This window comes from Rhinichthys klamathensis, unplaced genomic scaffold (genome assembly GCF_029890125.1).
Source record: "Rhinichthys klamathensis goyatoka isolate OS25496 unplaced genomic scaffold, OSU_Roscu_1.1 h1tg000387l_1, whole genome shotgun sequence".
NCBI lineage: Eukaryota > Metazoa > Chordata > Actinopteri > Cypriniformes > Leuciscidae > Rhinichthys > Rhinichthys klamathensis.
Window position 1 is genome coordinate 1,099,881 of NW_026606891.1, and position 25,405 is coordinate 1,125,285.

General features: G+C 39.0%; 1 protein-coding gene across 2 annotated transcripts in view; it reads right to left on the reverse strand.

Annotated features, from left to right (window-relative positions):
* Positions 1-25,405, reverse strand: part of mdga2a (MAM domain containing glycosylphosphatidylinositol anchor 2a) — a 146,413-nt gene that overhangs the window by 33,716 nt on the left and 87,292 nt on the right. For both annotated transcript variants that reach the window (XM_056234036.1, XM_056234037.1), the window contains exons 8-9: positions 24,414-24,707; positions 11,611-11,880 (exon numbers count right to left, since the gene is read on the reverse strand). In XM_056234036.1, the coding sequence (XP_056090011.1) occupies positions 11,611-11,880; positions 24,414-24,707 (564 nt within the window). The remainder of the gene's footprint in view (positions 1-11,610; positions 11,881-24,413; positions 24,708-25,405) is intronic.

Here is a 25,405-nt window from a genome sequence, read left to right on the forward strand (position 1 = left end):
CGAATGATGCGTCTATGCATTGACTTTGTATGTAATCTACTTGCGCAAATAATTAAATACGCATTCGGTGTGAACACACCATTAGATATTGGACAGGTCGCGGGAATGGGGTTGTTTCATGACAATTTTCTTTTTTTTCATTGGTTGTTGCGTTAAATCGTACCCAGATACAATAGTGCTATTTTCTGATTGGCTTTTGTGTAGCTCGACTAACAACACAGAGGAGACGCGCTTGATTCTTGCCGGGTGAGAGCCAAAGTGAGAGCGTCGCGGCCAGAGATATTTTGTGCGCTGCGGCAAATTCTATTATAAATCGTTTTTCCGCGTGAGAAATACAATATGTGGCGGGAGTGCGTGACAAAATGCCGAAATGAGTGACTGTCATGCTCAATGCGTGACACTTGAGAGCCCTGTGTGTGTGTGTGTGTGTGTGTGTGTGTGTGTGTGTGTGTGTGTAACTATAGACCCCATCACTGAGTAAGTCTCTCTCAGTTAAATGTATGTGTTAATGTTGGAGAGAGAGAGAGCACACGCATGATATGAGTAGCCTATTGCAGATTTGGGGAGGGCCCATTCACTGGACCTTTTCAGGGGCCCAGTCATTTCTGTGGGCGGGCCTGCCTGAAGCAAACCACCTCAGATTCTTGAGCCAACTGAACTTTGAATGCAGCTTCCAAAAAAGAAAAGAAGAAGTAGAAGAAAAAAAATATATATATTTTATCTTTGACAAATAATGTCACACAATTTACATATCAAAGTTCAGTTGCATTTTAGCTTGGAATTATATTAAAGAATACGTATGGCTCTTTAACACCAAAAGTGAAATGAATCATCTGCATATCATGTATTTTATTCACACATAAAGTGCGAAACAAATACGCATCAGCCAAAGTAAATTCACCCAGTGAGATTAAATCCATAAAGTGTATTCAATTTATTATATTTAATTTATATATTTTTTATTATATATTATTTTAACATAATTCATTCATTTCTACATTAACACATTGTCTTATCGTAAAAAGGAACTGTATGCGTTAATACATGAACTACTATGAAAATGTTAAATTAATCAGAAATTAATACGATTATTTGAATCTCTTGTTTTTATTTAATAAATCGGTAGACTACTGTTCAAAAGGGTTTTTTTTCTTGAAAGAAATTAATACTTTTATTCAGTAAGGAAAGGATGCATTTAATTGATAAAAAAAGTGACAAGAAAGAAACTTATAAAGTTACAAAAGATTTCTATTTCAAATAAATGCAGTAGTAGTGGGAAGTTCGGATCATTTTACTGACTCGGATCTTTGAATCTCGTTCATCAAAATGAACAAATCTTTTTTCGAGTCATTTCGTTCATTTCAGCAGAATGTATTTAAAATGTTACATGTTAACGACCAAATTCCTCAAACACGTCAAATGTTGATCGCATTTAGAATAAGAAAAAAATCGCAATGCAAGGAATAGGCCAAATTATGAGAAACAGAAATGATTAATTCATTTATCTGGGTCTTCAGACTAGGCAGTCTGTTAGTTTACCTCACCTCCCGATCTGAGTCTTTCGTTTATCCCGTGAAATATCCAAGTGGCAACCTCCCCGTCTCTCTCTTGAAACCAACACGGAAGTTAATTAAACTGCAATTCATCGACTGACCGCTTGAGGCAGGCTGCAGAAGTGAGTCAAATCTCCCCCATGTTAAAATGCCCAACTTTACAGCAGAAAAAAACATGTTTACAGCCTGGAGCAAAAAGTGGTTTTGGTCTTTATAGCTTATTTTGCCCTTCATGGCAACTGTGAGGGGGGTGAATTTTTTTACAACTCATCCGTTTAAATTATATTATGCCTGCATAATTAAGGGCGTGGCCACTTGAGTGACAGGTGGATTGCGGCCGTTTGTGAGTCACTCTCAGCTAATTCCAGCAGCTGCTGTACTTGCCATCTCTGCCGTGTTTGTGCTTTTTTCGGGATAATTTCATACAATTTAATACACGCATTATACCTTCGCCCACGCCGTTGGATTCCGTTGTTGTCGTCGAGTATGGAGCATAGACTGGTATGGAGAGAACAACCAGCGCTGTATTTCCAGTTGTTTTCCTCGCATGCACTACATTAAAGTCCCTGTAAAGTCAAAATTAAGTATGTGTTTTGAGTTTGTCACACCACAGAAAAATGTGTTATTAGCCACCCGGCCAAATTTGAAGGATAAAAAAAGCCAGCAAGTACATAAAATAAGCTATCAAAATCTTGAAAAAATGAGCAGTAATCTCTGCTCTCAAACGCTGGGGGCGTATCCACTGGCTGCGCTGAAACCACTCGCGGGAAAGCTGCCGTCGTCGACTCGCCACACTCAACTCTACAGCCGGAATGGATGCTCGCACGGTGGGCACGCACTGCCGAATGGCACCAGTTGTCCGCGCGACGGGAGGATGAAGGCTGAGGCGGGAGTCGGTTCGGCCCCATTCACCAGTAACAGCGGATTATTAGTGAATCCCAGACAGTTATCCTCAGCTCTCCATCAAGGTTGGCTCTTCACAAAATTAATCCACTTCTTCTTGATGTAATCGTTTTTCGGAAATTTAAACAAGGACACCGATCTGTTTTGTACGTGATCCGGTGATCGCATCCAGGTAGTACGCATTTCCGTGACGAAGGCATAGCTAGTAGCTAGCAATCTGTATGCTGTGTTACTAATAATAGTACTGACAGTAACTCGCGATTGAGCGGCAAACTGATGTGAATGTGCTCTATAATATTGTTAGGAGCGGCCAGCCTCAGCGGCTCCAGTGCGTCATCAAGTAGGGGCGTGTCCAGGAGCTCAAGGGCTCCAGTGCGTCATCGAGCCCTGTTTTAGCCCCGCCCAGAAAATCCGGAAAATAGCAATGGTGAAAAACTGTTTAACTGTAATTCAGTACTTCACAGTTCACAGTCTTTGTAATATGTTTTAGCAATACATTTCTAACATTTATAATTTGTTTAGAATGTTTTTTTTTAAATTGCCTTTACAGGGACTTTAATGAATGTCTGACAATTTCCTTGCTAAAAAAGTCTATAGATAGAGAGACCACACTCGTTATGCGGTACTGTTGCTCTCACGGAACAGATGCTTATTTTACTTTTAAAATGCTATTAAATAAAAAGTACCGTCAGATGAAATCCTGCAGGTGTCAGTGCTTTCTCTCCGTCCATGCAGTAGATGCACACCCTTGAATGAGCGCGGATTTCTAGTGCATTTACTTGAACTTCTGAGGTAATATCTTTGGTGTAACCCATTTGAGAAAATGAGAGGCGGCCAAAATCAGATTTTAAAATGGACTGAATAAAGCTCTTTACGGACTTGACGTGCGATGCCATGCTGACTGACATGTATCTGCATGAATCACTGTCACACGCAAGCTCAGAGCAATATTGTAAGTTACTGCATGATAATACATTTTTATAGCAGAATAATAATACATCACGATACACAGTCTCACTTTTAGTTATGTCTTTTAACTATTATAATATTTCAAAGGGCAAAAACATGAACTTTCACTATTGGCTTTACTTCTTCAAACAGCTATCACTTTAGCGCGAGGCCAGTAGCATATAGCATTAGCACCTCAGCTCCACCCACGGCCTGCCTCTTTGCCCATTTTCTGTTATCCGGTAGTGACGAGAGGTGACGCGCTGCCAAGATGGCGACGGCCGGCCCCGCCCACTTTAGGCTTCAAAAACGCTCTTCAGAAACCTACGGGTGACGTCACGGACAGTACGTCCATATTTTTTTACAGTCTATGGAAATATCCCAATAAACTGAGCTTTGCAGTAGTTTACTCACCTCCCGATTTGAGCCGTTCGTTCATCCCGTGACATCCTCATAAACTGAGCTATGCCGTCTGTAGTACCTGATACAGAATTGATTAGGCCTAGTTCACGTTTCGAGGTTATCGACTTCGGGTTCGAGTCGTTCGTTCATCACGTGACAGCCACATAAGCTGGATACAGAAGCGAACGAAAGACTCGGACCCGAACCCGAAGACTCGAGAGATGAACTAATCATTTCTGTTTCCAGTACAGAACCTATGGGATGTTGCGCATGCGCGGTCAACACAAAATGAACGAATCACTCTCTGAGACAACTCGGTAGTCCCGAGTCATATTAAAGATTCGTTCAAAATGCAGTTCGTTTGAACATTTTAAAAGTATCCCAAAAATGTGACTAAAATATTAAGCATTTTTATTAAGCAAAATATTAAGCACAAAAACTGTTTTCAACATTGATAATAACAAGAAATGTTTCTTGAGCACCGAATATGATTTCATGGAAATATATTAAAATAGATAATTGTGATAATAGTTCATAATATTTTACTGTTTTTCTCAACCCTGATCAAATGAATGCAGCCTTGCTGAGCAAAAGATACTTCCTTTAAAAACCAGAGTATTAGTCACAATGACGTTGTGAAGAAATGTTGATAGTGCTAACATATGCAGAAATAAAGACAAAAGAATAATCGCAGCAATAAACTGTATATCTGCCTGTAGTTCAAATGGTTCATGTACTTGAAAAATTCCCATTCGGTGTGGAAAGGCCTTTAGGTTGGGATTTGAACCCAGGTCCACTCATGTGCTAAACAAAACCTGTACAACTATCACAGAAAACATTTCATGACTGGATAGTTTTTTTCGTTTATTTAAAGTGTGGTTTATGTCAGCTGAATGTGCGGAACGATTCAGAGAAGATAAGGCAACGTATTTTACCACAATTTACACCCAGCGGTAATTCAGAAAAAAAAAAAAAAAACACTCCGAATGCTCCACATGAAACTTTAGTCTCCCGACCTTACCATCATGTCGAATTATTTTGATTAATATGTGCGAGGGAGGGAGAGAGAGCAAGACAGCGCTTACGCCACACATACTCCGTTTGCAGTGCGTATGCGGTGCGTATTTTTTTCCGTACCCATGTTAACAGGTTAAGCCTTGTTTATACTCGACGCGTCCGCAAGACCCCATTTCGCCTGGCGGTGTGCACGGCACTTTTTGTAACATCGCGCGCGGCGCCGCATCCGAAGATGAACGACTTCGAGCCGAATCTGGCCGAACTGGTGCGTCTGTATCAGCATGTTTATGATCCTTCTATACACAGAGACATTTGCATTGATGGGCGACCATAAAAGCCTCTCATTTTTTGAATAGGAACACATTTACATTAAGCACCCAGTTTGCACTCTAAAGTAACTGCTTATATTTACAAAATAAGCCTACAATAGCAGAAGTAAGCCCTGCTGATGAAATTAAGGTTTAAACACTCTTCAATAAGGCTTCAGTTGTTTACTAGTTTACATGCAGTGAAAGTACAATAAACCTACTGCATTTATTACTCTTTTTATATGAATCAGAAATTAATAAACTACTAATAAATGGCAAACTACTTCTTCACTGCTGATTCCTGGTGGTTTAGAGGAGAATTACTCCGAGTCGCCCCCTGTCGTTTCACAGAATAGCACAACGGCGAGCGCGTCAAGTATAAACGCCTCGTCCATATGGAGAGGTCCGCGCGCAGTCAGCGGAGACTCGCGCTCGTGCGGACGCGTCGAGTATAAACAAGGCTTTAGAGCTTTCACACTGCACGCGGATGCAGTCCGTCGATGCGTTCCAGTTGCGGTGCGTATACAGCAGTGCAGAGATCGTTTCCGCACCGAGTCTATTTTTGCTGTGCTGCATACGCTGAATTAAAGTGACAGCGCACGGTTCGTGGTCAAAATGAACACAGATTGGCCTGAAAATGTAGTAATTTCACCATAAATGCATTTAATTCAATAAAATGTAATAAACTCACCATAAATGTATTTAATTAAATACTACTTTTCATCTTTTTACTTTAAGACCGGGGTTTTAAGCTAGGAACACGTCAATTTACCTCAACAAGGACATAATGAACAACACTCGTCTCATTCGTGGAGGTGGAAAAACAAGTTCTTTGTGACATGCAAGGTTTATTGTATTAAAATTTAAATGCAAAAGAAAAGGCATGAGAGTCGGCTGTTTTTGTCAATTTTGTTTTAATTTAAAATGTTTGCGATTTTAATATAAGTAGGCTACATGGTTAAATATTTGACCACTTGCTTAAGCAACTTAATATATATATAGAAGTAATGCATGGAATTATAGGCCTATGCTATGTTGTTGTGTTTAAACGTGCATTCAACGTCCATTCAAGTTTGTATATGTGTACAAAGAGAATCGCAATGCTGACAAAACTTTCTTTTTTTTTAATAAAAGTTGCTGCATAACTTCTGGATTTGAAATAAAAATAGTGAGTATGTGTTTGTGGTACAGCCGCGGATCAGTTACGCACCGCAAACGCAGCATATGTGAAAGCACTATAGCACGTGCTGCTCCTGTACCGCATACGCACCGCAACACGCACCGCATACGCACTGCACACGGAGTATTTGTGAAACGGGCGTTAGTTTTGAGACGGTGAAGCCTTGTTTATACTTTCGCCTGGCTCCGCAGAGAGAGAGAGAGAGAGAGAGAGAGAGAGTGCGCGCGCGCGACCGGGGCTCGCTCACTCTCTCTCTCTGCTCGTTCAGTTCACGCGCCCTGTCACACGCGCATGAGGAGAAAAACACAGACGTCCATAGGGAGGCACTGGAAGCGTGAGTTGCACACACCAACATGCAATACTCTCTTACAAATCTGGAACGCGGTCATTCTTAGAAGTATCGATACTAATAAATTTAGGTATCGTGAAGTTTTTAATTTCCGAGTATCGCGATACTTTTGAAGTATCGGTGCACCGTGCAACACTAACAACTACACTAACACAATTCATACTTACATTAAAAACTTCTTGTTAAAGTGTTTCTTTCCTTAGTCATGTCTTGTTTCGCCTTGGGCGCAAGTGAGCCAGTACAACACTGGTGCCCTTTTAGAAAAAAGGTGCATGATGGTCCTGCAGGGCCTTCTCTCAACTTTCTGAACTTTCTGCTGTATCAATTGGTAACCCCTGTTGGGTTTGCATCGCCCAGCACTGCGAACATCTGAAATTAATGCGGAGACTGAGAAAAGTCAAGCTTTTTTATCTTCGAACAGTTGTGCACATTGCTCTGACAAAGTGAAATGTCAACTTGATGCATTGGCCATTTGTTCAAGTGTCACACAAAACCCTGTGGCCATGTGACATTGGCTGTTGTTCTATGCCTTCGCCTTCATTTGCTTGAATCCATCATGTTCGCTTCGCGATACAACATTACAGGAGTTTAACCTCCAATAAAACAGACTCAACGTGGGATTTTCTGGCTTGGGCTCTTTTAACGATTAGACATACAGTATAAAAACCCATATGATGACAACGATAAATGAGAGCTTCAAGCTCGTGCAGCATGTTCCAGCATCACAGAGATCAGAGGCTCATCATAGATGCATGGTTTGTGCAAAATAATGGCCTTCAGCATGTCCTACAGAAGTGCACAGAGGAGAGAGAGAACGAGAGAGAGAGAGAGATGCGGATACATGGAGAGTGGATATGAGTGATATAATCCTCTTTTATGCCTGCTGAACAGAGCAGGAAATTGTCAATGCAAATTAAATGATTAGGGGTGAACATCTCCAAGAATAACCTATGCATCAGAAAGCAGGTAGCTCATCTCTCTCTCTCTCTCTCTCTCTCTCTCTCTCTCTCTCTCTCTGTCTCTCTCTCTCACACATCCTCCTCTGGTCCAGGATGCCTCATCAACCAGCTGGGATTTCAGCCATGAATATTCAACAGCAGGGAGGGCAAAAACACGAGCTAGCAGTTCCCATTTCTAAACACAAGCGTCTGGTGCAGTAGCAGGCATGAGATCAGGCTACTTATGTGGTGGCACGAAATCAAAGAGAAACTGCTCCACCATTTGCACCAAATGTTCCAGGTGACATGGTGGACTGGATTTATTGGTGCCAAAACAGATATAAGGCCAGTCCTAGTTAAGGGGTTTTGAATCTCGAAGGAAAAGCAAGTGCGGCTTTTAAATCGCTAGTGAAGCGCATAATGCTAGCAATGTATCTGCACAGTTTAATTTATTCTGTTGTTAAGTGCTTGTAGTTGAGATTTGCATGTTATTAATGCATATAAAGTGTTAAGTACTGTATGTACATAAGAAAATACTTCCAGGACAAAACCAACATCTGCTTAATGGACAGTTAAAAAAATAACAGGGTACTTCAGTCATTTATTTCTTCATAACTAAATGTGTTTGTAGCACAAAAATCTGCCTATCAGGAACTGTTTTGAATTAGGCACCATTGTATCGTAAAATGGTGATTCTTGACAGGTTTTTCTTAAGAAGATAGATTTGAGATTGCATGGTGACCCAACAAAGAAACAAAATGTAACGTACAATTAAGAAACAAGCACATGAGCAAAAGTGCTGTTGCTTGCGCCCAATATCACAGCCATGCTAATATTCAGCCCAATATTTGAATTTATACAGCATTTCAATAAACAAGAGATGCGTCCCTATTAGGGATGTGAATTTCTGCCAAAAATGACATTCGAAAATCGAGGAGCAAAAGTCGATTATCGTTCGAAAATCGAAAAAAAGAAAAGAAAAAAAAAACGCGCACTCACAATGACAGAAAGGGAGGCCAATTTCATCTTTAGCGATTTGTCATCAAACAAACTGTTTATTATTCGAACAATTAACATGTTTTCGTCGTTTTTTTAACATACCGGTAGTTAACATAGAAGAAAAAAACAATAAGCACGACAGTCCGTTTTTGCATCGCCAAACCAGATGCTCGTTAGATAAAAAAAAATAATAATGTCATAATGATTTTATGCAAACCTGCCTTGTTACTGCAAAAGCCTACTTTTTAAACAAATTAGTTTCAATCAAAACTATTCGTGTGATGCCACTGCGCAATACACACATTACCACGGGATGGCGGGTGTTCATTTCATAAACTGTGGACAATGGTAGCTTATTTAATGTAGCCTATAAATGAATGTATATGTCCAAAAAACGGATAATGTCATCATACTTGTAGTGCTATCGTCGAGTAATAATCTGTTTGGTTGTAAAATGTATTACCTGAATGAAATGAACTTGAATGTATCGTCCTGAATCATTCATTCACAGACATCATACGAAGATGTTCAACTAGATCGCTGGCAAAAATATGATGCATTTGCAGATTTGCTTTCACTAGACTGTACTGTAGGTCCACGGCCACTTCATCCAACGCTCTTGATGTTGTTAAATCTTCCTGTTACGACTCCATGTCGAGTGTGAACTGAAAGCGCTTCAGACGATTCAGTGCGTGAGGAACTGAACAGATCATTCAAACTGATTCGCGAACCGATTTAGACAGATCTGCCAACTTGTTTGAAGAAGTCTTTGAACAGAATCGACTCAAAAGAGTGATTCATTTGTGAATGGAGCATCGCTCGTGCCCATAAAAAAGACACAGCGCGCTTGGAATAAACTACACATTTAACAACATGTATTGCATTAAAATAAAGTAACGAGAGGAACGTCGCCCAACGTAGTGAAGTAAATGTAGATTACTTTGTAACTACCATAGACGGTTACTACCATAGACAGTAAAGGTTAGTCTATCCACCTCTGCGCGCAGAGTTAACGGTCACGACAATGCTCTTCTTCTGTTGTTTGTTTACACTATGTATAAAACACTGGTATCCTAGATCGCGCAGGAGGGGGTTTCATTCATGTTAGTGGCACCTTGTGTCCCTGACAGGAAAATGCCTATGAAGGTATTTTTGGTGCAAAACAATGATGAGTCAATGATTTAAGTGTTTTTCTCCCCTCATTTACAGTAACCTAATTGTATCAAATGTAATTTATCCACTTTTGTCCATACAATTTTGTTTAATCCAAATTGTACATATGTATTAAAGCAACACATTTATGCTTGTGTTTGGTCTTAATGATTTGGGTTATTTAAATGAACAAGATTTTAAGAACAATCACACCAGGATATATTATAGCTATTAGCTATATATATATATATTTTAAAAAAAGTGTTAGCCAACAGAACGGATACATTTATGAGGGTTTATATAATTTATTGCAATCAACAAATGATAACAATTAGTAAAAGCCACATTTTAAAAGCTTCGCAAGGTGCAATTTATACGACGAGTTGAAGTTTGCTGTACTTTATGCCTACACGAAGTGAATGCCAGCAATCATTAGCTAAGTCAGAGACGAATAAATAAAAACATGAACTTAACGAAACGATACACAATTGTAGTTTAAGTTCGCGCTGAAACTATATTTACCTTTTTTGAAATAACCCATTAAACCTGCTGAGAAACGAGGAGTGAACCTCTGAGTGAACTAGAATGAGCAGTTGCACGCGCATGCCCGGGAAACTCATGAATGTTAATGTAGGCTCCGCCCACTGCCTCTACAGATGCACAACTCACTTTTGCACCACATTTCACGGTGCACTTGGTGCAAAAGGCGGAGCGTACGAAACTTTTCAATTGAAAGTGAAAAACAGAGCTTGTGATTCGTCGCAGCAGATTCAAGCAGCTGTAGTTATGTACTTGTGTTTGTGCTAGAAAAATATACAAGACCTTTGTGAGAAAAGATTCTACAAGTGTGCAACTCTCATTGGATGAATTCACATACTGATTTGCAGATGAGCAAAAGTTCTCTGTGACTTCACATTTTTTGATGCGGGTGTGTAAATGCGTTTTGCACCATATTCACTGCAGCAACTGTAGCAAAAATGTGAGCGTACGAGTTTCTTAATTTGTGATTTGTAGAATAGGATTTGTGCACCTGCAATGAAGAATTTGAGAAGGTGTAACTGTTGTGTTGTGTTTGTGGAAGATAAAAAAAAGTCTACAAGTTTGCAACTTTTAAAACATTTCTCTCTGTGACTTCACATTTACTGATACACATGTGTGGCTATTCTTTACAACTACAAATTCCACTGTCACAGGCGTTCAGTTGTTTTGCACCAAAAATACCTTCATAAATACCCTGCTGCGCGATCTAGGACAGTAGGCGCGCCGTCAATTATGTCACATTGGAATTGCGCGAAAATGTAACATATTCGAATAAGCAATTTTATGATCGAATTTCGAACGCAGTTCGACTTTGTGACTATTCGAAGATCGCGACTCATCCCTAGTCCCTATTCACACACTGTACTTATGCAGTCTTCCATTTTGTAGTAAAAATAGTGCAAGCAGTGTGTTCACACTTAAAATTACAACACGCAACGGTATAGTAATGCACAGTATGAGTGCATATTGTCTTGTACATCATATGGGACACAAGAAAGAAGTTAAAATTGAATAACTTACATTTCAAACATAATATCGCCAGTTACCAGACATAATATTACAAGTTATTTTGTCTTGTTTTGACCCACCAATAAAAAAGGTCACAAACAAAGCCGAGTTTCTGAGCAACACATAGTACTGGAGATTTCTTTCCTGAATGAATAGGAATGAATGGGTTGTTCATAAAGATAGTTGCTTGTTGCCAGCTGGCGTAACAATGTAACCAGTGGAAAGAGTCACTGATTAATCCTTCCCCTATGTGCTGTCTTCCTAAATATACTTATATTTTCAAATGCATTCATTTAAATTTCAATTGTCTTACCTGTGACAAGGAAAGTACATCGACCAGCACCTGCTTCGTTGGTGATGTCACAAGTGTACGCGCCGTAGCCCTCACGGTTGAGTGACTTTACGTGGTATTCCGTCTCGTCCCGAGTATCGAACTTGCCCGTTGTTAGCAGTCTCGTGCCCAGTTTCCATTCGTATGTCAGTACTCTTGAGGGGTGGGCACGTAAGACCCTGCAGCTCAGTGAGAACGGCCGGCCTAGACCCTGCCTGATCTCCGTATACACCGGCTCCACCGCGGGAGGATCTGGAAAAGCACGTACATTCATATCAGACAAAAGGAACGTATTTGCACTGTTGTCTACAAAGTCAATAAAACCAATACAATTTCTTGCTGAAAAATCCAGCATAAGGTGTGATTTGCATGCTTGTCACCAGCATAGAAAGCGGAAGAGCTGGTGGACCAGCTACACAGCTCAGTTTTGCTCCAGCATGACCAGCTAGACCAGCACTATACCAGCATAAACCAGCCTGGACCAACATGGAACTCATGCTGGATCTTTCAGCAGGGTTGAGAAATGTGGCTGTTTGGAGAAGTACAGAATAAACATACTGTGACTGATAAAATAAAGATTCATTCACAAAATCAACAGGTTTTTGACATATAGTGGCCTGTGAGTGACAGGAAATGCGAAAGTTACTTGAGAATGTCGCAACAGCAGCTTTACAGACATCACAGATGGATCTGTACGTTTTATAATCACTGCGAAGCAGCAAAACAGCAGAAAAAAAGGGGGGGAAAAATGCTGACTCACCCACTCATAAGAGGGTGACCTGTCATGAATCAGTGATTCATGGTGTTGCGAGCCAATGCGCGCACATACACCATGATGCACACCATCAGAGAGCACAGCCCCGGGAGAGCATCATCAAACATAACATCATGTCCTTAGAAGGGTGCTGGCATCTGCACAGAGTTTGCACTTTTTTATAGTCTGATTTGGAGAAGCTTCCTGTTACTGTAGTGCACAGCACTTCTATTAATGTCCGCTGAGAGTCATGCGTTCTTACAGAATTCACACCCCACATTCCTCTCTTACTCTTCTATTTCATATACAGTACACCACCACTATGTAAGCTATAATATGTATTCATAATTAGTACATTTTCAGTGGCCCAAAGTCCCAAACAGGCATTAGGACACTTTAAAAATTAATGAATTTCATTGCACAAGATGCCAAAATATCAAACACTAAGTGGCAACAGATGATAGAGCCATAAAAAAAAAAAAAAAAAAAAAACCATTATATATATATATAGCCTATATAAAATTTCAAGTTATTGCCACATAAAGGGCTTAAGGATTATTTGAAAAGATATGTCGATACACTAAAGAATGGATATTGAATATTTTCACAAAAAGAGTTGTGGATGACTGAAAATGTCATTCATAATGGTTACTATGGCCCTGCAATAACATCTTCCCAAAGAAATAGGCTTTGCCTTTTTTTCTTGAAATTATCATCTGTTTGGTTATCTAGTATGCCTTCAGTAGATAAATGGAACAGTATATAGGCAATACAGGGATGCAGTCCAATAATTCAGACTATTCATACTTTACAATGTACCCCTACATCTCAAATCCACAGTGGCAATTATTTGAGGCATGCTCATCTCAGTCCCATTTCCTAAACTTGCATAGAACAGCACATATTTTCTCCTGTCTAAAAGTGCTGGAAATAAAAAAGGAAAGCAAACTTACTGTACCAGACATAGGCTGAATCCATGCTTCTAAATTCTTAAAGACTGAATGACAGAAATTAATTTAGTAGCCAAATACTGATTGCTTATGCATGTATTTCTTTAGAAAACTACTCTTAATTATTTTACTCTTTTTATTTTATTATTCTTTACTTTACTTATTAGTAAAATGGAAAAACTGTAATAATAAAGAATAACTGTGTCCAGGTCCAGGCCACTGGCCCTGTAAATAAATGGAAACTTTTATATACCGGGTACATGTAATATATTACTATATGTTATACACTATGTTTACATTAATCGCACTACTCTATATCATAAACAAACAGTGGGTAAAATATATATTAAAATATATAATATATTTTTTAAAAATGAAAATAAAAAAGTCTCATAATGGTTTCATAATGGTCTCATAATGGTTTCATAAAAAGGGGAACGAGACCCTGCGTCTTGGATCGACGCTAGGGGAATGCCATCAGCTTGACTGGTGTCTAAAGCACGTATAAACACACTCCAATTTTGATGGCTGGCGACTGTCACACTTATATGAAGACGAGGAGAAGAACGGCAGTTCAAATTACAGCAAAACTTTAATAACTCAAAACCAAAGAGATCCACGCAACAGTGTGCACTCAAACACAATCAACACTAGACAATGAACACAGAGAACCGAACGTCTTAAATACACAAGATAATGAACTCAAATGAAAACAGGTGTGCACTAATTAATAACGTAATGAATAACCATGGCAACAAATGGCGAGCAGGAACACAGGACACAAAGAGAAGCAAACGAAACCAAGTCTTTGAAAACGAAACCAAAACAGACTAAACATGACATTACTCCCCCTTTCGGAAGGCGGCTACTGGCGCAATAAATGATAAATGTTCAAATTGAGTTCAGGAGAGTGGAGGAGCAGAGGACCTCAATGGTGGAGCAGAAACCACCAAAGCAGAGTAGACAAGACTGAAGATCCTCACGGTGGAACCGATGTGGGAGGAGCCAGGGTGGAGTTGGTGGTCCAACAGCCAACAGTGGAGCCCAAAGAACTGAAGACCCAGGCGCAACTGAGGAGATGGAGAGACCAGTCGACAGCATAGGTTCAGGAGCCCATGGCGGAACCGCAGTGGCGAGCAGCCGAGGTGGAGCCAGGGTTCTGGTGGACTGAGGCATAGGAGGAGCTTCTCATCGTGTCACAAAGCATGCATTCAACTCCCCCAAGAGCTGGGCACGTTCCATTCAATGCTGGACTCGTATCATTCTATCGAGAATCAGGCGAGAACAGAGTCTGCTGCCACGAATGCATCGCTATGAGTGTCCTCAACCTCATCGAGAGCCAAACGCGCTTGTGCAAACGCTGTGCACTATCCCTCGAGTGATAATCAAGGAAGAACAATGCCAGTCTCTTTCAGCTAGTCTCGTGAATGCATCATAATGAGCACATCAAGCTTCCTCGAGGAGTCGAACATGCTCCACCAGCAGTGCTTGCCTTACACGCGCACAAAGTCTGCTGAAGACAAAAAGGTTAATGGCGATTCAGTTTTCTCTTTTTATATAGTGGTCACAGACAGTAAAAAAAAAAAAGAAATATCAAATGAAATAACTAAAAAAGGTCCACGCTTTGTGAGTTGAAATAAACGAGAAAAAAAGAAAAAGATGGATGACCGGAGCGTGTTTTATGAAATGACAAGAACAGGCTTTAGCATTCATGCCATTTAGAGAAAAGCTTTCTAAAATCAGTGGTTTGTTCACTTTGTTTCCCCATGCCAAATGACAAACATGTGAATGCCCCACACTGTGAGTGGATTACATTCTGTGCAATACAATATCTCTTACAGCTGAGGTCAACAGTTCAGCTTCCACAACGACTTTATTCAGGCAATGATGCGAGCCCAAGCCTACCGCATTTTGTCATTCTGAATTTCACGGCTGAGTTTCCCAAACTGAACCAATTCCTGCTGACATGTTGCCAATGGATGAGGGTTTGATAGACTAGTCATGGCGGTTATCCCACACTCGCGCTGTCAGACAGGTGACGGCGAGCAACAGTGTGTATTTGCAAATCGATTTTCAGCAATACGGGGAGAACAGGAAAAGACGTTTGCTGAAATAGAATCAATTGTGTATGCAAGTGGAAAGAAAAAACAGATAAACGATTTACTGAAACATTGCAACAGGAGGTGAAGAACAGTCCCAAATTGCTAATAAATGTACTGTACATTGCACAATATGGTATAGCACACTGCTGTGTGCACATTTTAATAACAGCTGTGTATCATATTGACTCTCTGCTAGTAAGCTGTAATTGTGTAAAGGATTTATGTGTTTCTCAACAATATACTGTGTAGCTGCAACATGTCTGAAGTCTACATGAAATGAGTAAAACAGGATTTTGAATACATTTTCATTTTATTTTTTATTTATGGAGTTAATAATTAATATTAGTATAATTATAATAGCAGTAATCTAATCAAAAGCATAGGGTACAAAAAAACCCTAAAATCCGCAGAAAGGGAAAGTAGTTTCAGAGTAAGTCATTCAATTTGATTATAAATTAATCAGAATACTTTTTCTTCAGAATACCATCCACAGATGAATTATTTACAATAAGACAAGAAATGTGCATTAAGAAAGCAAATAGGACCAATTTAGATTTCATTTTCAAACAAACATGATTTTAAGAATGGATTGCTTTATTTCTATGATGCTCCTTCATTTATATTAATTAAATGGGAATAGAACACACGAATCAATGACAAAATTATACAATCATATATGAGGTAATTGAACTTAAGACCAAATACAAAATGAAGTCAAACAAAGCAGTTAGAATTACTGCCTGGCACAACAGCCTTAGGAGACTTCATGTTAAAACTTTTGAATCAGTTGTGTTGACTTCTGCATCATTATTAAGGGTCTTAATTGCACACAGAAGACAACACCTTACAGTGAAGACGTTATGACTGTTTAGCTGCACGAAACATTTGTTTCTGACCTGTGTAGGACATTGTTATGCAACACGCAATTACATGACATAACATGACAACAGCCTTGTGTATAGAAGAGAGTGTTAAAACCTATTAATTAACAAGTCCCCAGGGAACACTCTTTACAAATTTGTGTCCAATAAGCAATAATGCAGTTTTTTGTTCTATTTTGGGGAATTTCTTAGGGGACTAAAAGCTGGGTTTGATGCATGAATGGTGATCGTCCTTTGAATTGCACTCAGGACTGTTGCATGAGCATACCCTTCTTTTTCATAAATTAATACTATTGGGAATAAATTAGTTCTCTGCTAATTAGGCTGGCAGCCAGTTTTGAATGCCATGCTAAGCGAACATCGAGCACGGAACACTGGCACTGTGTCATCCGAGGAGAGGAATATTCCTCTATTCTCCAGCGCTTATCCCAGTTCCACACCACTAATCAGGATGCCAATTTTATCCCCTCATAACGAGGAGCCACACTGCTCTTATATTCCACATCAGAATCCTTATTTGCATATGAGCCGTCCCAGTGTTTTGTCACTTTGAAAAAGTAACCGTCATCCAAAAAAACTCTTGTAGCAGCTTCTTAAAGCATACATCAGTTCTACTTAGACCTCATCCAATTTGCAATTACTTATCGCTGGGCCCAGATGGAATCTGTGGGCTTTTATAGCATTTTCTGCACTTATTTTAGGAAAACTCATCTAAATGGATTTAAACGTGGTAAAATGTTGATAGTACTACTTTTATTTGTAGCAGAAAATGTAATCAAATGTAATCAGATTAGCCAAACCGTTGAATAAATAAACATGCAGTGTTGGGCAAGCTACTCAAAATGTAGCACTACATGTTACACTACTAATGGAAAACCTAATTCGCTACATTGAAGCTATATAAAGTAGCCTATAGGGTACAACGGGGATTTTCAATCAATATACTCTCATTAAAATATGCTCAAAAAAATCTAGTTCAAATAAATGCTGTTTTTGAACTTTGCCATCTCAGGAAAAAAATACATTTTAAAATCTATTCAAATTGAAAGTTATTTTAAAATGTAATGATGTTTCACAATATTACTGTTCTTAGAGTATTTTTAATCAAATAAAATATTAATGCGGCCTAAATGTCAAAAAGAAAAAAAAAATTTACAAACCCCAAACTTTTGAAAGAAGAATATACCATATATATAGGTATATATATATATTTTAACAGATACAAGTGAGGGAAACAATACATATACCTATATATATAGTATATTCTACTTTCAGCGACACAGCTGTTCATCACTAGGGCAGACGATGTGTGTAGAACTTTGTGAATGACGCTCATTCAGATTCTATTCTGATTCTAAAGCTGCTGTGAAGAAGAATCCTCTCGAGAAGTTTTTTCTACCCTGCTGCTTTGAGAATCAGAAGAGGACAAGGTGGGTTGTTACTGTCAGGGTTCAACTGCAATTATCCCTTCATTAAAATATATTAGATCATTAATAATCAGTCAGCCTTGCCACATTTAGATGCAATTAAAACTTACTTCACTCCAAGGTGTTGGGAGTCCAAGGTGCACGTGCGGCAGTCATATTCATCATGTCTGCTTAACTAACATGACGATATGTGAATCCATGCATCAAAATCTCAAAAAAAAAAAAAAAAAAAAGTCCCTCCCTCATTTTACAAATAGAAGCTTTAGCAACTGCAGGCCAGGCATTTTATGAGACCGAGAAAACTTGTAGCGTTAAAGAAATGTCACGTCCTAATGAGAGAGGCTCAGCTGCCGGTGCAAAACACTCCTGAGAAAACGACAATATGAGCTCAATTGACACCCTCCCTATTTCTACCTCCCTTTCTGTTATCGTTGCTCCCATCAAACGCAAGGGAGCAACGACAAGAGTGCCAATTGACCTTTACAATCCGTAGCTGTTTGCCTCCTGCCAAAATCGTATGTGACGAGGTTCCGATTCTGGTCACAGTCATTGGTTTTGTGGCAATCATTTTCCGTCTTGCATGAATTGGTGTGTGCTTAATTATGGATGGGTAGTTTTTTGCCGGTACATGCTCTGAAAATGAATTCAATTAACCCCTTGACTGGCGAACATTGGCGATGTTGTGTGGAATGTGGGGCGTCCGTGTCGACCCTTGACAAGTGACAGGAGATAATTGAGTTCAAGTGCATTAAAAATACTCCAGTTATACTGACATTTGGCCTGGAAACTAGATATTTGCCTCACTGTTTGAAACGTCACACCTCTGCTTCCAGTTATTTTCTGTGGCCATTATTTATTTCTGGACCGAACATTGAATTGCGCATAATTGCATCAGACACACAGAGATTGTACAAAGGGACAGCAGTATTACAGCATTCCTTGACACAATGGCAGTGGACAGTCAAAGTTCTCATAATGGCACTGGAAATGTGGTCATTTTATTGAGAGAGACAATAAAAAAGAGGGAAGAGCGTTATTGGGGAAAGAGGGCAGGATTGAGAACATTACAGACCAGTTACTGTGCGTGCAAACTATTTGGGCCAAAAAAAACAAACAAACAAAAAACAAAATAAATAAATAAATTGGGCTGCTCAAATAAACCGAAAAGTTCTGATAGTTCAAGATTAACTTATTAAAAAAATAATAATAATAAACTAACATAATTGCAACTTTATTTCCCACAATTGCAGCTTCAATCTCACATATGATTTTTATCTTGCAATTGCGACTATTTTTCAATGTGATGATAAATAGTCAAAATTGTGACTTAATTTCTTATAATTCCAACTTCATATATATATATATATATATATATATATATATATATATATATATATGTGTCATATAGGCTACACACACACACACACACACACACACAAAATATTTCAGATGAGCGGAGAAGAATTCATCTGCAAACCAGGACTCAGATGCATGTTTAAATTATGGTCTGTTGCTTTTTAGATGTCCTCAGGCGGTTCATTTTCAACCTAGCATTCCATCAGAGAAAAAGTTCAAGGTCAGTGGCAGTCAGCCCGAGCGCTGGAGCGAGTCGCGAGTTGTGGTTTTTGAGGAGCAATTAAACTGAATGCTAACAGAAGGCTGAGAACTCTGTATGCGGAAAGGATGATGCTGGGGTCATCTTGGTTATCATTGGAGACACAAGCAGAGATTTCTATAGGGATCAAACTCATCCTTCATGATGAAAAGATAATGCAAAGTTATATTGCAGCTTTATGAGTGGTTGAATGGTTGTCACTAAAATAAAGAAATGTAACCACAGTCACATGACTAGATCTGTTAAGCTATTCACAAGCACTTAATTTCACAGTGAATAGTCCCATTTTAATAGGTAAATGTGTAAGTAAGTTCACGTAAAAGGGGCATGATTGACTTAATGGAACCCAGAATGATAGAATAGGTACAGATAGCTGAGATAAAAAAAATGTCTTTCCAAAGAAATTTAGCAGAGGACACTTGAAACTTGAAACATGGGGATTTATGAAAATTAGATTAAGACCTTTACACAGCACATTCTGTACAACTGTACACTCTTTACTGCCCTTCAAACTCTTGTTTATACATGTATTTTTATGTGTTTATCATCTAGAGATAAGCTTTGGGTGAAAATATCTAAATAAATAAATAAATAAAGAGAATGATGTGTAATAAAATGTGTAAATATTAATATATAATCCAATAATACTACATACTATTCCTTTTGACCTACATATGTAATTTGTCAAAGTATTTTCTTGTCTCCTCCACCATGATGACAAATCAAATAGGTCTATGCAAGTCAGATCTCAAACCAAAGTATGTCCAGATGGATGTATAATATATAGGCCTACTGTCCAGAAATGAGCTTCTACTGTTTAGCTTTTAATTTAGTCCAGAAATGATATGATCCTGATTAAATGCCAGGGAAAATAGGGGAAAATCCAAGGGGTAACTTAACAGATGGCACTCAGGCATTAACCTCTGCACTATTTGTTCTGTGACGAGAGGGCCGAGTTTCATTTTATTACCAATATAACAGAGTAATGCAGATTTGAAGCGCTTTGACAGAACGAAATCCAGGGCAATCTCTCTGATGGACAACCAACCCCCTTCTCGCTTACTCACACAAACATACAATCGCTCTCTCTGTACTATCTCCATACTTTCTCTTGCCCTGTCATAATTCCGCCTCTTTCTTTTCCTCCCTCACTCTTTCAGCATCTGTCTTCATGCTTCTTTTATCCCACCTTTCCTCTCTCTCTCTCTCTCTCTCTCTCTCTGTCTGTCTCCACCCCCACAGTTCTAGCACTTGCTGCAAGACCCGTTCAGCTGTCACAGACATAAGCAGACATTATCCAATGGCATACATTTGTGCCTTGGACTTCTGCAGTAATGACTGCAGCTTTAGGATTACCTCTGGACCCCCCCTCGACTATTCAACTGCAATCATTCTGTCTGTGATGGAGGGGGAGGAAGCAGCCTTTATCACACAGGGAGAGATGACATAAGTTAGAGCGGTGGAGAATGAGTCATCAAATACAGTTACTCGTTCTGAGCGGCTAATGCTTATGCTAGCTGCGCTTCTGCTGAGCAGGAAATGATGGCTTCGTTAAAGAGCTTGTATCTGTCATTAGACTACATCCACATGCAATGTGTGCAGCTAACAGGAAGACATGTAACATATATGGAGATTTGAAGAATGTGTTTAAAGGGACAGTATACTCAAACTAAAATTCTGTTCGATTGCTCACTTTCATGTTGTTCCAAACACGTTTGATTTTGTTTTGTCTGTGGGCCAGAAAAGGAGAAATGCTAAAATTTTTTAAAAAAATACTGGTAATTGTAACAAATTAATTACAACAAATGGGGAGCTTTAAAGGTTCAACAAGGATGCAAAAGCACCATAAAAGTGGACCATACAACTTGTGTGCTATATTCCAACTCTTTTGAATCATACAATGGCTTTGTGTGAGAAAGACTGAAATATTCTCTTGATAAAAACCGCTGTGATCAAATTTTTTAATCAATGAGCTGAAACCAGATCAGTCTGATTTATAAATGAATCATTCAGATTGGTTTGGTTACCTGAAACAACTGATTCAGTAAACAGATCTGACTCAAAAGAACATTTAATTCACAAATTAGACATTACTACATCTCTCACAAAGACATTGAGGGAAGCCAGGGGGACGTCAAGATATTTAATGAATAATGACTTAAATTTTGGGTCTGTTCCTCACTTAAAACCATTGAATGACTTCAGAATACCTGGAATACAGCGCACAAGACGTATAGACCACTTTTATGCAACATAGGGCATGTTTACAAACCAACAATTTGGCACCAAACGTGCCAAACGTTTTTCCTTTGCAATTTTTGCGTACAGAACGCAACGTTGTCAAAATGATCGCGAAACCGACTAAAAACGCTGCATTGTGCATGCCAGGCCAGCAGTTGGCAAGTCGCTTTGCACACCTATAGACTGAACAAGTAATACGAATGCATGATGTCACCGTTTTCATAAATTCACGTTTTTGTAGTTTACACTGAGATGATGGTAACATTTTCAAAAACATACACTTTAAAACCATTATCAGGCCCCCAAAATGACGTTGTCGTGTAAATGAACGGCCAAAACGCATCAAATTTGTTCCATTTATAGTTGAAAACAGTGACGTGTAAATGGCCCCATAGGCTCATTGGAAAAACGTGTCTCTACCTCCATTTTCAAAAAGTATAAAACATTCCTATACATACAATTCAATGCATTTTTTTTCAAGATGAAAGAGGATTACAAACGATTTCCCACGATTACAAATTATTGATTAATGACTTATTTCCACACAGTTCCTTGCAAAATACTATGTTATAACTTCAAAACACATTTCCCACAGTGCAGGGGTGCGCAACTCTGGCCCTTAAGATCCACTTTATTGCATTGTTAAGCTCCAACCCTAATAATACACCTGAACAAGCTAATCGAGGTCTTCAGGTCCTACAAGAAAGCTACAGGCAGGTGAGTCTGGTCAGGGTTTGAGCTAAACTCTGCAGGGATGTGGAGCGCAAGGGCCAGAGTTGCCCAGCCCTGCCATTGTCATTATTTGTAAACTCATACAGTTTGACATTTGCATTACATAACCAGCTCCATACGGATTTCTTTTCTGATGTAGTAAACTTGGTACAGCATTCACAGTCCTGTGAAACACACAATAAAACTCAAAGCTCAAAGACTTGTGGAAGCACAATAAAATGGCATGGCTGTTTCAACAAATGCGTTTTTATTTGAAGTTTGTTTTGGGGTATGTTAATTTTTTTTTGCTTTTGTGTCCTTTTTGAATCTTAAAAATTCAAATCCCCATTCATTGTAAATGCTTTCAATAAAAGTGACCAGTAAATTCCTCAAAACATCTCTGTTTGTGTTGACAGAAAAATGAAATTCAAATGATGATAGGATGTATTGATGATGAACTGTAAGCAAATTTCTAAAGGACAAAATGCTGCTGTCTGCATTAAAACAGAAACATAAAAATTGAACCGCTAAGCAAAAGCAATAAGATTATAACAGGCATCCGTGACTGTACTGTACTGGAGAGTAGGGCTTTGAATTATAATATCATGACCTAAAAAGCAGGTGACAAGTGACAAGCAGTTCCCTCACCAAGAAAATGAATCGATTTCAAACAAGCTCTCATTTTATGTAGAAAATAATAATAATAATCCCAGAGCAAAGTATGATGGGTTTAAGCAAATTTCACAAGACACTACAGCACTTACCAGATCTTGTGTTCATTAGTTTTCACTAAGCCAGTGCAATATGCAAAGGTCAGGATTATTTGATTCAACTAAATAGGGCATAATGATCACACATGCTGAATTTCATAGTAGGATGTAACAAAAGACAAAGCTCGGGCAGAGTGGGCAATTACAGAGAAACAAAATAAAAGCAGTGAATCGTGACTAACAAACAAAATCACTGACTCAGATCACAACAGGAAACACACAAAGGCTATTTCAGACCAATCTGGCCCTCTAGACAAAAAGAGAGTCTGAAGACATTAAAGAAGTAAAACGCTGACACAAGATAGTATTGTGAAGTGTTATTTAAAATTCAAGTCAGAATGATTTTTTTTGTGGATCTATACAGTTTTAGCAATTATATCCTAAAGTGCTGAGCACTTTTAAGCCGACGCTACATTGTGCTCCTTCATGCGCACATTTTAAATTAAATCTTCTCGTACAATGCATTGTTAATGAAGGTATACATAGAGGTCATTTAAACTTTTTTTTTTTCAATACAAACACTATGAAACATGTTTAAATGCATGCATAGTCCAAAAATTTCCCACAAAGCAGAACTGTCATGCCATACTGTACATGTACGAACGGTAGTTAAGTGTATGAGAACAATATACTCAGCAAGGCCAATTGGACCACATACAATCTGCCTTGGGAGGAACTGAGATTGAATATGAGTTGTTTCTAACACGTCATTTAGGGTGCACGTTATTATCAAGATGGATATATAATAGATCTTCCTGACATCGTTACAAATGCCAGATACTTAATTAAAATCTCTTCCGATACTTTAAGTGAAGCGTATATCTGTAATCCACCATACATCCTACTTGCATCATGGCTGTAATCAGATATTCCATGACATCGTGAGCTGTAGGGGAGAATAAGGAAATGTAGCCAGAGCCAGAACATGTTTTTCACCTTCCCCATAGATAAAATGATGGTTAACACTTACATCTGACACTCTCATGTGCCTGTCTCAGAGTCAAACCGAGTCAAAGTCCTCTTCAACAATTTATTCATGCTATGCTATGCTATGCTATGATAATATGGAATGCATTACATTGCATTAACCTCTGCACCTGCGCTAATTGAATCTGCGAGCCTTAATGAGACACCGAGAAAAGATCGGCAATGTGCATCGCTCACCAAGGTTGTCTGTAATTACAATTAATGATGCCCCTATACTTTCTTCATTTATTTCTCCAGAAAACTAATGGTTTGCCAATCAACCACGACAAAAACGTATGTTCTAGCCTGAATGTAAGTTAATTAGGTCCAGCTAAAGTGCATGAGCAACAAGCACATCCAGTACTTACACAGCACTATGAGCTCCACGATGGCCTCTCTGGGTTTGACGTTGAAGCCGTTGTACTGGCTGGTTTGGCAGCGGTACGTTCCGGTCATCTCACGGGAGACGTTGACGATGCGCAGAACTCCATCGTAACTTTCGGTTTGCATGTTGCCATCCGGCATGGGTGCCTCCTTATCAGCACGGGACCAAAGGATGATGGGTTTGGGTTTGCCGGAGACCAGGCACTGCAGCTCTACTGTGTCGCCCTCCTGAGTGGCCAAAGGTGACTTTCCTCGTGGGACGGTCAGGTTGGGTGGAACTAAAAGAGAGTAGATGATGATCAAAATGTACATATTACAAAGAGCTATGAAAATGCACATTTTACTCCACAGTCCTTGGAGGAATGTTCTGGGTACAAGTCGACAGCATTTATTGTATAATGATAAAAACCAGAAACAATATATTTACACCACTAAAGTTTGTATACTATACTACTACAAAATTGTGAAATAAGCATATATTTTGTTCAATGATTTTGAAAGTGTTTTATATAAATGCTGTTTTCAATTTTAATCTATTTTACAATGTCATTTATTCCTGTGATGGCAAAGTTGCATTTTCAGCAGCCATTACTCTAGTCTTCAGTGTGACCTGATTTTTTTTCTTTTGCATTTTTTTTTAAACTAATGTTGTCTAAAATAAATCACCAATTTTGTAGTGGGACTACTGCTCTATGTGAATAAACATCTTGTCACAGACATAATATCTGTATCGGTTTTGCCAGTACATCAATAGAGACATCTTGTCACCCACCAGGTGTCAGGAAACTACGTTTCTGGCTGGTTTTCGCCGACAGACATCATAAACGTATGCAGACGACAGGAAGGAGACAAGTTTATGTTCTTCTGCTGATTCCAGACAACAGTCTGGCAAACTACCGGCTCAGCTCCATGTAAACAAGGATGTTGTCACCTTCCTTCTTGGTATCCTAGCAGGACATTGTGTGGAGGTTACTAG